The sequence below is a fragment of the Mobula hypostoma genome, chromosome 6, assembly GCF_963921235.1.
Source record: "Mobula hypostoma chromosome 6, sMobHyp1.1, whole genome shotgun sequence".
Taxonomy (NCBI): Eukaryota; Metazoa; Chordata; class Chondrichthyes; order Myliobatiformes; family Myliobatidae; genus Mobula; species Mobula hypostoma.
In genome coordinates, this window is record NC_086102.1 from 137,462,560 (window position 1) to 137,474,944 (window position 12,385).

Consider the following 12,385-nt stretch of genomic DNA (forward strand, 5'->3'; position numbering starts at 1 on the left):
TTTCTTTGTCCCTCAGTCGTACTTATAAAACTCCTGCTCTGTGCAATTTAGCTTGTTGCATCACTTCTGATTTCATCAAGCTTCATTTATCTTAATATTTCTCCATACCACAAATAGCTTGTCATCAATTCAAATACCATTAACTGTTTTATTTTACTTTTAAAATGAGAGTTAATAGTGATCAAAATGATTTAGACAGTAAATGAACTGTCAGAGTTGCTAAGCCTGTGTGTGAAGAAACTAGACTGACATTAGCAGAGATACTGTTATTGAGAAGGGCTGTCTCAACACTGTATGATTATAAATTAATTCAGCTCCCACGCATTGTCAGAATACAGAAATTCTTTCATATTGGCTTTCTGACATCACCAGCATTTGCTGTTTAAATAGGAATATTTAAACATAGACAAAAAAGAAAAACAGCAAAAATGCCTGCTACGTTAAAAGGATTTTTAAGGGGATTGTTTACTGGGTGTGGATGTGCCTCATTAGTAGAGATAATTTCATCTCTGCTCTAGTAAACAGGTTTCCAAAACGTTCCAGTCATACTATTTTAGTAACAGTTCTTAGGCTTCTTAAAATAAGGTGGATTAATAAATGTGCTAAAACTGCAAATACTAATTCACATGAACATGTTACCCTATATTATAATGGTTGAATGTGAGAGAAATCGGTCTTACTTTTACATTCATTGATTGGTGTTGTTCTTAACTTAACCTGTTTTCTTTGCCGCTTTTCAGTAAGTGCTACTTATTCTAAGTGACATTAATTCAAGCACTGGCTGAAATTAAAATAGTTTGTTAAACTTGTTTTCATCGCTTTGAAAGGCTAATGACATTCTGCAGTGTTTTTTAATGAGGAAATTAATATCAGGGCAATGAACTTCATCTGTGTTTTTTTCCAAACGGCATCATGAGCTCAAATTTGTTGTTCAGTAAATATTCTGAATTGATGTTGTTAAGGAATCTGCCAACAATATGGACCCTCCCTTGGGTTAGTGATGGTGGAGCAATCGGAAGTCAGACCACAGTAAACAGGGACTAGGAAGCACAACGTTAGTGTATCAGTTCTGCTTCACTGAAGAAAGACCATATCCCTGTCATTCGCGGAAGCCCCACAGACAGTTCAGCTGCCTAACAGGAAGTGGTTGTGTGTACTATTATTATATTAATTATTTGTACTTAAAAATAGGTTATCTGGCAACTTAAATAATTATAAATTGCACAGGAAAGAAATAATCTTGCGCTTAAAATAGGTAACTTGAATTAACTAATTTTGTATTAACCAGCGTTATTTTTAATCTTGAGGTTGTAACTCAGTTGCAGGTTTGCACGATTAATTCCCATTGGATTGCTCCATTGGGATGATGTGGAACCCTTGTGAATTCATCAGCAGCATTTATTTCTCTGATGTGCTCGTGGGCAATCCATGGCGTGGTAGGTGACTGGGAGAGTCCTGAGGGATGTCAGTGCTATGGAGAACAAGAGCTATCTGATTTCAGTCAGGGCACGTTACCAGTGGGATACTTGACTCTCGGAACACTAAAGGGAGAGGCAGATAAAAAAAAGCATAGTTGGAAACATTGTTCTGAATTGGTACTCCAAGCTGCTGCTGAGAGAAAAATAATGAAAGAAGGAGATGCAGAAAGCAACATCAAATCCGTGCGAGTAATCTATATTACATGTTGTCTATCTTGAAAGGTGGACATTTGAGAATGCAGGCTAAGGGATGGAAGGAGCTTGTTTATTATGATTCTGTCTGCAGGCACCACAGCGTGTGGGTCCAAAACATGCACTTGAGTTGCTGGGGACAAATCCATACATTATTAGGGCACAGAAGGAGAGAAGGAAACATATGGTAGGAAAGGAAGAAGTGGAACGAAAATATTTAATTGTTCCACCCATTTTGACTCATTTCTTTGGGTTTTATTTCGGCTATGAATGCTTTCATACTTTTTGCTGCTGTGCTGTGAGGTGTGATTTATAGTCAGCACCTCACATCAGATAATATAAAACTAATGATATTGTCAGCAAAGAAAGGGCTGTTTGGTACTTTGTTAGAGCAAACTTCAATTAATTCCTCCATCCTATTTTCCCTTTATTGCCCTAAATCTTTCTGTGCTTCAGCTATTTATCATCTGTCCCATTAAAAGGTGGACTTGCCTCTCCTTTAGCTTTGTCTGCTACCATTGTGAAAATCCAAACTAACTTTACAAAGCTCAATTAGCCATCTGTTTAACTCCAGTGAAAAAAAGCACCAACCTTGCCTATGCTAGTCCATGATTCAGCCCAAATTTTAACACACAGTTGTAATTACTTGTGCAAAACTAGACAAAGGGGCCAGGCAGAAAGTCCAAATTCAATTTGATTTGTAAATTAATTATTTTCATTTCAGGCTTTCATAGAGTCATGGTGTTATGTAGCATGGCAGATATCCCACCTCTCCCAGGAGTTCTGGGAGTCTCCCGCATATCGATAGCAGCTCCCTGATGCCCGCAAATTATATACAATTTCCCAGAAATCGATTTTTTAGAGAGGGAGAGGGAGAGGGAAAAAAAGAAAGAAAATGATTGAATCCTGCTTGATATCTCTTTGTGCTAAGTAGACCTATCAGTTTTCTCTGTGGGCGGGCTTTACAGTCAATCTCTCTCTCCCTCTTCCATAGTCCATCAGTTCAGTTACTGCTGTCTGTAATGACACCGAAATGATCCAGACAACTGTCGGTGATGAAGTACAAAAGCCTTGCGAAGAAATTCCCAAGGCTGGCGGTGACAACCTGACTACGCGAGGCTGTCCTATATGGGCGGAGTGTGTTGGCGTCTTAAAGGGGGTGGTTTAAATTGGAGCAAAATTCCAAAATTGTCTGCTAAGACATCTTTAAAAACGCGCTCCCAAATTCTTCGGGGTTTTTTTCCTGAAACACTTCCACTTACAGGTACATCGAAGCCCGTGATGGCTGGGTTTAAGCGCAGCCGTTTTCAGAAGAAAAACCGATTTTAATAAATACCCGGCCCCCACTGAGGTCTCATCATTAGGACAGTGAACTGTTTACCTGTGCTGTGCACTTTGTATGTACTTTGAATTACACTTTATTAAATAATATGGTAATATATTGTTTTATGTGGTGTGCATGATATATGTATTGTGGCTACACCGTGGTCTGGACAGAGGTTGTTTCATTTGTGGACAATCAGCCAGATGACAATAAACTTGAACTTGAAGATACAGAACTTCTAAATCACTCATTTAAAATCCCCCATTTCGATGTAAAATAGTAAGTTCTGATCCCGACTATTGCAGGCAATGTGTGTGTGTGTGTGTGTGTGTATGTGTGTGTGTGTGGTAGAACAGAGGGATTTGGGTAGAACAGATCCATAATTCCTTGAAAGTGGCGTCACAGGTAGATGGGGTTGTAAAGAAAGCTTTTGGTTCAATGGCCTTCATAAATCAAAGTATTGAGTACAGAAGTTGGGATGTTATCTTGAAGTTGTATAAAACACTGGTGAGGCCTAATTTGAAGTATTTTGTGTGGTTTTGGTCACCTACCTACAGAAAGATGTCAATAAGATTGAAAGACTGCAGAGAAAATTGAGAAGGATGTTGCCAGGACTTATGACCTGAGTTATAAGGAAAGGTTGAATAGGTTAGGTCTGTATTCCCTAGAACATAGAAAAATGGGGGGAGATTTGATAGAGGTAAACAAAATTATGGGGGGTACAAATAAGGTGAATGCAAGTAGGTTTTTCCACGTTGTCCAAATGGACTTTCAGCGGTGCACACCTACAATAAGGATACACCTTATGCTTTTTTCTTTTAGAGACCACAACATATTAGGGAGGCTAAGCGCAGGGAAGGCTGCTCAAGTATTTCACAGTTCTTGTCAGCAGAAAACCAAAGTCTGACAGAGAAGGTCGCTAGAGCTGAGGTGTACTTTACATCTTTCATCACTGAGCATAACCTCCCATTCCAGGTATGTAAGCTCACAGGCAAGCTATTCAGGTAAATATTTCCTGATTCAGAAACAGCAAAAAACTATGCCTGCTCATCAACCAAGACAGCAGCAATTGTGAACATGGCACATTAAGACAGAATTGAGAAGTCGGCTGTCTCACAAAGCACTTATGAATCTGTTGTCTTGCAAAATTAACAAATTCATTGACACAGACTGCTATAAGGTTGAGACTTCCGGTTGAGACCTCCGTAAAATGAGTTTTTGCAGGGTGGGATGTCTTGCATGGAAACAGGCCCTTTGGCCTAACTCGACCAGGCTGGCCACCTGCTAGTCTCGTTTGCCCACATTTGCCCTAGATCCCTCTTAACATTTCCTAACCATGAACCTGTCTAAATGTCTTTTAAACATTGCAATCATGCCCTCCTCTACCACATATGGTAGTTTGTTCTATATATCCAACAGGCTCCATGTGAAAAACTTGCCCCTTTGATCCCCTTCAAATCTTTCTCTTCTCATCTTAAATCTATGCTGTCTAGTCTTAGACCTTCCTACCCTTGGAAAAAGACAGTGAGAGTTCACCTTATTTATGCCCCTCATGATTTTCTAAACCTCTATAAGGTCACCCTTCAGCCTACTTCACTCCAGAGACACAAGTCCTAGTCTATGCAGTTTATCCTTATAACTCAAGCTATTCAGTCCTGGTGACATTCTTGTGAGTCTTTTCTGTACTCTTTCCAGTTTACAGTCATCTTTCCAATAGCTAGGTGACCAGAACTGCACACAATAACCAAATGCAGTCTTGTATGGCAGTAACATGTTGTACTTATTGCCCTGACCAATGAAGACAAGCTTGCCAAATACTTTCTTCATCACCCTGTCATTCAACAACAGTCACTCAACTTCAGCAACACTAAACAGCTGATTATTGACCACAGGAGGAAGAAGCTGGAAGTCAGTGAGCCAGATCTTATTAGGGGAATGGAGGTGCAGAGGGTCAGTAACTTTAAATTCCTCAGCGTTAACATATCAGACAATCTGTCCTGCGACCAGCACATAAGTTCCATCACAAAGAAGGCTTGACAGCACCTCTATTTTCTTAGAAGTTTGCGCAGATTCAATGTCATCTAAGTTATTGACAAATTTCTATAGGTGCACAGTGGAGAGTATCCGGATTGGTTGCATCGTGGCCTGAAAACACCAATGCCCAGGAATGGAAAAGTCTACAAAAAGTGGTGGACACAGCCCAGTCCATCACAGGCAAAGCCCTTCCCACCATTGAATACATTTACAAGGAGCACTACGAGAAAGCAGGATCCATTATCAAATGCTTCCACCATCCAGGCCATGTCCTTTCCTCATTGCTACCATCAGGCAGGAAGTACAGGAGCCTTGGGTCCCACACCACCAGGTTCAGGAACAGTTATTACCCAACTGAACTCGTGTGGATAAATTCACTCATCTCAACAGTGAACTAACTCCACAACCTACAGACTCACTTTCAAGGACTCCACGACTCATATTCTCACTATTATTTATTTACTTATTATTATTATTATTTGTAGAATTTGTCTTCTTTTACACAATAGCTGTTTGGCTGTCATAGTCACGAGTCATACAGTACAGAAGTGCTGTCCATGCTGACCAGCATGACTCTCTGAGTTAGCCCATTTGCCTACCTGTGGTCCATGTGATGCAACTGCAGCTTGACCATGTAAAGGACCTCCCTGCAGAAATGCAATCTCAAAGAGTAGGAAGATTTTGGAAAGAGATAATGAGAGTTAGTGAGCAAGAATTCAGGATGAGCAAGCAACAGCAAACATAACTGTGCTTTCTGTGGATTATTGCTGTATGTTCTCAAAAAGAAGAGGAAGGTGTTTTTCTCCATCAGTGGGAGGAAGAGTTCTCCAAACATTGGCAAGACATTGTTGTTGAAGGTAACAAACAGCAGCAACAACGTGCCTAGGTCTTACATATGGCTTCAGAAGTGACTTAATAACCTAATAAGCCCAAAGAATGTGAGTGCAGTTTCTGATTTACCAGCTTCCTGTGGTGTACAAACCTGCCTCCACTCATAACTAGCCAAGTGTAATCTGTCACATCATTCATCACACCTACTCAACTGTCAGCTGCAACAAACTTATACTTCCTGGGCACTTCATTACTTCTAAATTTATATATCCATTGCTGCCACTCACTTCAATCCTTATGGAAATGTTTGAGTCATCCACAAGTAAATACATTAGAAAAAGTAATATTGGTCCATTTGGCTCTTTCTGTCTGTCCTATCATTCAATAGGATCATGGTTAATGTTGTGTATTTAATATTTAAGTAATATCTGATAAAACCTTGTATATATATATATATTGTTTGATTAAGCATTCCTGGCTGGTTGATAATTCAATAATTATGGGTTATATGTAAAAATGCATTAATTGCATACATCATCACGCTACCATGTGATATATGCACACTTCACTTAAAGTAAACTTGAAGCTAGGCCCACATTTCATACTCTTGTGTCATCCTTCAAATAAGTTCAATGTTTTGAAGTTTCAAAACACAACAATTCATACTCTGCCTCAGGATCCCAGTTCTGCACTAGTGCTATATCCTTTGATTTCATTAACAAACAAAAAGCATATTAATCTCCAACTTGAATATACTCTAAAAATGGAGCCTCCAAGGTCCTCTTATACAGCCAATTCATTACCAATGGAGGAAAGAAATTTCTTCTCATCTCTGTCCTGAATGGCCCTGTTATTGACACCCCAACCTTGGAAAACATTATCCATCTACCTATTCAAATTCTGTGTATTTCAATGAAATCACCTCTCATAACCTCTCCTCATATGGAAAATCTGCCATTCTAGGAATTAACGATTAAATCTTTGCTAAACTTCCACTATTATAAGGAATTTATTCTTTAGATAGATAGGAGAAATTATCGAGACTCTTTATAATTGGAGCAATACTCCTACACTCAAATCTTCTTGCAATGAAGGCCCACATATTGTTTGAGTTCCTAATTACTTTTATGTACCTAAATATTAAGTCTTAGTCATTCATATTCGAGGACTCCCAGGTCTCTCTGACCATAGACCTCTTCTACATCTCACCGAATAAAAAAGGACTCCGTGTCAAATCCCAAGGCAATCCTATCAAATCCATTCCACCTTACTGTAAATCCCTGCAACCTATTGTCTGACATAACTCTGCCACTGGGCAGTCCCAAGCCCAGCTACAAAAGCAGGAGGATTGGGCATGGGGCAAGCTACTTCATTCCATTAAAAAAACACCATAGCTGCTGGAGCTCCAGAGACTTCATCCCTGGGAGAGGAAGAATTTTTGATGGGCTACAACTTGGAAAACTGGCCCTGAACTGAGGACTCTGGCAAGCTACGGTGGCCTATGCCCCAGTAGGGATGATGGGCTTAAGTAAGTGAGTGAGTATTATATGACTTGCCCATCCTGGTCCTTCAACCACCCACTTACAGTAGGGGCAATTTACAGGAACCAATTAACCTACCAACTGGCATACCTTTGTGATGAGGGAAACAAATGAGAAGACTCCCAAGGTCACAGAGGAAACTCTACACAGACAGCACTAAAGGCCAGGATGGAACACAGGCTTCTGGGACTGGGAGCTACAGTACTACCTGCCATGTGACTCTGCTTCCCACAGCCTGTCTGCATTGTCCTCACAGCCCACCCTGTCCCTCAGATTATTTGTGTAGTGAATTCACCGGATAGACAAAATTCCTGTGATTCACTCATGGATGTGTTCTTTCATTTTTTGTTAGGAGAAAAAAAATGGTATATAAAAGGCTAAGAAGTAGAAATGGCTCCCACAGTTTGTGGAGCTCACAATGAGGTTGTTGCTTGTTTATTTATTGAGATACAGCATAGAATAGGCCCTTCCAACCCTTCGAGCTGCGCCACTGAGCAATCCCCCAATTTAATCCTAGCCTAATCACAGAACAACTTACAATGACGAAATAACCTACCAACTGGTACATCTTTGGACTGTTTCAGGAAACCCGAGCATTTGGAGGAAGCCCACACAGTCACAGGGAGAACGTGAAAAACTCCATACAGGCAGCAGTAGAAATGGAAAACATAATATTTATGCATCCCCCTCAGATCAATATGAAAGAGTCACAAGCCTTGCAAATGGCTTATGATTAGCTCTGACACACTTCTGTTGACCATGTTTTACGGATCACTGAACCAAGAAAACCCGGCTTATCAAGACTGTGACTTTGCCAAGTATGCTCGGATGGCCTAGTGATGGATGCTCCATCTCTAAGCTGTTTTTCCTCCATAATACCACTTTCGAAGGGGATGATGAGACCCCATGCTTTTATTTCCTGGGTGTTTCTCTTCCACCAACCTCTGCCCATCCGTTTTACCTCCATTCTGCATTCTGCTCAGTTCCCTCCAGGACACCACTGAACTCTGCACCATCCTCCCCTATATTTCCCTTCCATGCTTCTCTCTCTCTCTCTCTCATGCATCTCCCTCATGTACAACCTCTTCCTGTACCCCTGCCTGCTCTACCTCTCCCATCCTCTTTCCACTGTCATTCCACTCAGTATGCCATCTTTCTGTGCATTTTCCTCCTACACACTCTCTCTCTCTTTCAAGCACTTCCCTCCAATAATCCTCCTTTCTGATAATTCCCTTTCGTGCTTTTGTGGACCTTCTCTGCTGCCTCTTTGTTATTGTCCCTCTCTCTACTGGCCCACTCTTTATTGCTCCTCCCCCTTCTCCTTCATCCTCTCTCCTGTGCCTGCTCTCCCTGCTATGCCCCTCTCACATGCCTGTCTCATTTGTGCCCCTCATTCCAGTGTCATATTCTGCTGACACCTCTGCCTCTCCCATCCATCCTGTCTACCTCATCCTGTGAGCCATAGTCTGCGTATTGGAGATCCAAAGCCAACACAACACCACTTTACTGGATAACATTAATCTTCATTGCCTAATGTCCTGGTGTGGGTATGCACACTACTCCCCTGCATTCTGCTTGTGTCATAGATTGACCTCTAGACTTCACAAGAACTGCTTGCAAAATGTTTGTTAGTTGGAAATGAGACATCTTATATTGAGCATTCATTGAGACTGAGAAATCCGAATTTGAAACATCTTATCAAATGCACCTCAGCCTCATCTCCATTTTACTGGCGAGCTTCCCAAGTCCTTGAAAATTCCTGCTGGAAGTCTTAAATTCTGATTTTGTTGAAAAGCTTTTACATTGCCCTTATGAGCTTGCAGTAATGATTGACATTAAGTTATGTGTATGAAGTCAAATGAACCTGTTGGGGGAGTCCTTGCTGTTTTTACAATTCCTTTTCCTTTACACTCAGCCTCACAAGCACCCTTCGTTGATATAGCATAATGGCCCTCTTGTGTCCATTTTAGAGTACAACTAAAAAGGACTTTTTTAGAATTTGTATTGAGTAACAATCTATGAAGTTTTAGATCAATGTACATGATAAAAATTATTTGGGATAGTTTTACAATGTTTTATTATTAATAAAAGTAGGTAACAAATCCAATGGAACCTTGAGATTGCAGCCGTTTATTTAATTTCCTAGTCATACCTGCAGTGTTGTTTCTTTCTTCTTTCCAGCCATTTGTCCCACTCCTGACTGAAATGGAAATTAACAATGTTTGCAAGATTCAATCCACTTTCATCATCTATTGACATATTTTCTTGTACCACTGCAGCATCTTATTAATCAGAATCAGGTTTATTATAACTACTATATGTTGTGAAATTTGGTGTTTTGCGGCACCAGTGCAGAGTAATATAAAAAATATACAGTACCATAAATTATAATTTGAAATATGTAGGTCGTGTTTATGGCTATTCAAAAATTTGATGACCAAGGGGAGTAGCTGTTCCTAAAAAGTTGAGTGTGTGTCTTTAGGCTCCTGTGACTCCACTCTGATGGAAATAATGAGAAGACAGTAAATCCAGGGAGGTGGAGGTCCTTAATGATGGATGTTGCCTTTTTGAGACATTGCCTTTTGAAGATGTCCTCGATGACAAGGTGGCTAGTGCCCATGATGGAGCTGACACCAGCCTCCCCAGCGATAATTTTGGTGGTTGCTAAAATTTATCTTCGTCCATGCACCGCAGTTTAACAAATAACTTTTAAATTAAATTTGCTCAGATGAGAGCAATTTCCATGTTTTTAGAAGATTGAGCTTAAATGATGATCAGCTGGGGGACCAGATTACACAGGTGATTGGATTTAGTTTTTGATGTCTGGGGCTAATTTCAATTCAGTCATGGAATAATTGCCTTCCAAGCATGTGACATTCAAGGTAAACCATTGGAGATAATTCTTCCCTGTGAAGTTTTGTTCAGTGCAAGCACTAATCAACCAATTATTTCCCTCTTAATTTTGTTGGGAATTGGGTCTCTGAAATCAACTCTTAAATATGGTGACTGGACTGAATCTGGCACTGCCAACCAATTTCTTAATGGGATTGAAAGAAATGTGGTCTTTTTAATACTTAGCATCAGTCAGGTGCAAGAAAATAGGGACTTGAAGAGCACCAGAAGATCCCATATACTTCCCTATTCATGGGCAATGCTGCCACCTCCTGCTCAAATGCACTGCTTAGCCACAGACTGATGAGCATATATAAGCAATCCCAATTGGTTTCAGAGATCGAGTTAGTTTCAGAGAAAAAGTTAGTGATATTGTATAAATATATAAATAAATAATCAATCATTGTCAACTGGTCTGACTATTTTTTTCTGTTTATCTCACCACTGGGTGTGATTATCTGAAGGTTCTGTGAATGTTGTTCACAGGAGTCAGGACTTTCACAAAGTCTGGGGAGACTTCATAGAGGAGATAAAATGGAAGCTGGGATTGTGGAAGTAATGCAAGAACCTGGTCACTGGGTTTAAAGTGTTCTTGCTGCAGGCCCTGGTGTTACTCAGATCCTGTGCCTGTGCTGCTGCAATCACCCCAGCATCTTCCACAATATCGAAAAAGGGACAATGTGCTCAGAAATATAACATGTAAATCTTTTAATAATTGGAGGGGGTGGATGTACCAAATAGCTCTCACCTTGATGGCTACCTTTATATGTGGCTGCATTAGATTCAGATCAGACTTAGATTTATGTATCACCTGCACATGGAAACATATAGTGAAATGTGTTCATAGAAACATAGAAAACATAGAAAATAGGTGCAGGAGTAGGCCATTCGGCCCTTCGAGCCTGCACCGCCATTTATTATGATCATGGCTGATCATCCAACTCAGAACCCCGCCCCAGCCTTCCCTCCATACCCCCTGACCCCTGTAGCCACAAGGGCCATATCTAACTCCCTCTTAAATATAGCCAATGAACTGGCCTCAACTGTTTCCTGTGGCAGAGAATTCCAGATTCACCACTCTCTGTGTGAAGAAGTTTTTCCTAATCTCGGTCCTAAAAGGCTTTCCCTTTATCCTCAAACTGTGACCCCTCATTCTGGACTTCCCCAACATTGGGAACAATCTTCCTGCATCTAGCCTGTCCAATCCCTTTAGGATCTTATACGTTTCAATCAGATCCCCCCTCAATCTTCTAAATTCCAATGAGTACAAGCCCAGTTCATCCAGTCTTTCTTCATATGAAAGTCCTGCCATCCCAGGAATCAATCTGGTGAACCTCCTTTGTACTCCCTCTATGGCAAGGATGTCTTTCCTCAGATTAGGGGACCAAAACTGCACACAATACTCCAGGTGTGGTCTCACCAAGGCCTTGTACAGCTGCAGTAGTACCTCCCTGCTCCTGTACTCGAATCCTCTCGCTATAAATATACCATTCGCCTTTTTCACCGCCTGCTGTACCTGCATGCCCACTTTCAATGACTGGTGTATAATGACACCCAGGTCTCGTTGCACCTCCCCTTTTCCTAATCGGCCACCATTCAGATAATCATCTGTTTTCCTATTTTTGCCACCAAAGTGGATAACTTCACATTTATCCACATTAAATTGCATCTGCCATGAATTTGCCCACTCACCTGACCTATCCAAGTCACCCTGCATCCTCTTAGCATCCTCCTCACAGCTAACACTGCCGCCCAGCTTCGTGTCATCCGCAAACTTGGAGATGCTGCACTTAATTCCCTCAGCCAAGTCATTAATATATATTGTACACAACTGGGGTCCCAGCACTGAGCCTTGCGGTACCCCACTAGTCACTGCCTGCCATTCTGAAAAGGTCCCGTTTATTCCCACTCTTTGCTTCCTGTCTGCTAACCAATTCTCTATCCACATCAATACCTTACCCCCAATACCGTGTGCTCTAAGTTTGCACACTAATCTCCTGTGTGGGACCTTGTCAGAAGCCTTCTGAAAATCCAAATATACCACATCCACTGGTTCTCCCCTATCCACTCTACTAGTTACATCCTCAAAAAGT

General features: G+C 40.9%; 1 protein-coding gene across 2 annotated transcripts in view; it reads right to left on the minus strand.

The window, feature by feature from the left end:
* Positions 1-12,385, minus strand: part of LOC134347658 (thioredoxin domain-containing protein 6-like) — a 79,092-nt gene that overhangs the window by 60,240 nt on the left and 6,467 nt on the right. For both annotated transcript variants that reach the window (XM_063050027.1, XM_063050026.1), the window contains exon 2: positions 9,553-9,600. In XM_063050027.1, coding sequence (XP_062906097.1) covers positions 9,553-9,585 — 33 coding nt within the window. In that variant the 5' untranslated portion in view covers positions 9,586-9,600. The remainder of the gene's footprint in view (positions 1-9,552; positions 9,601-12,385) is intronic.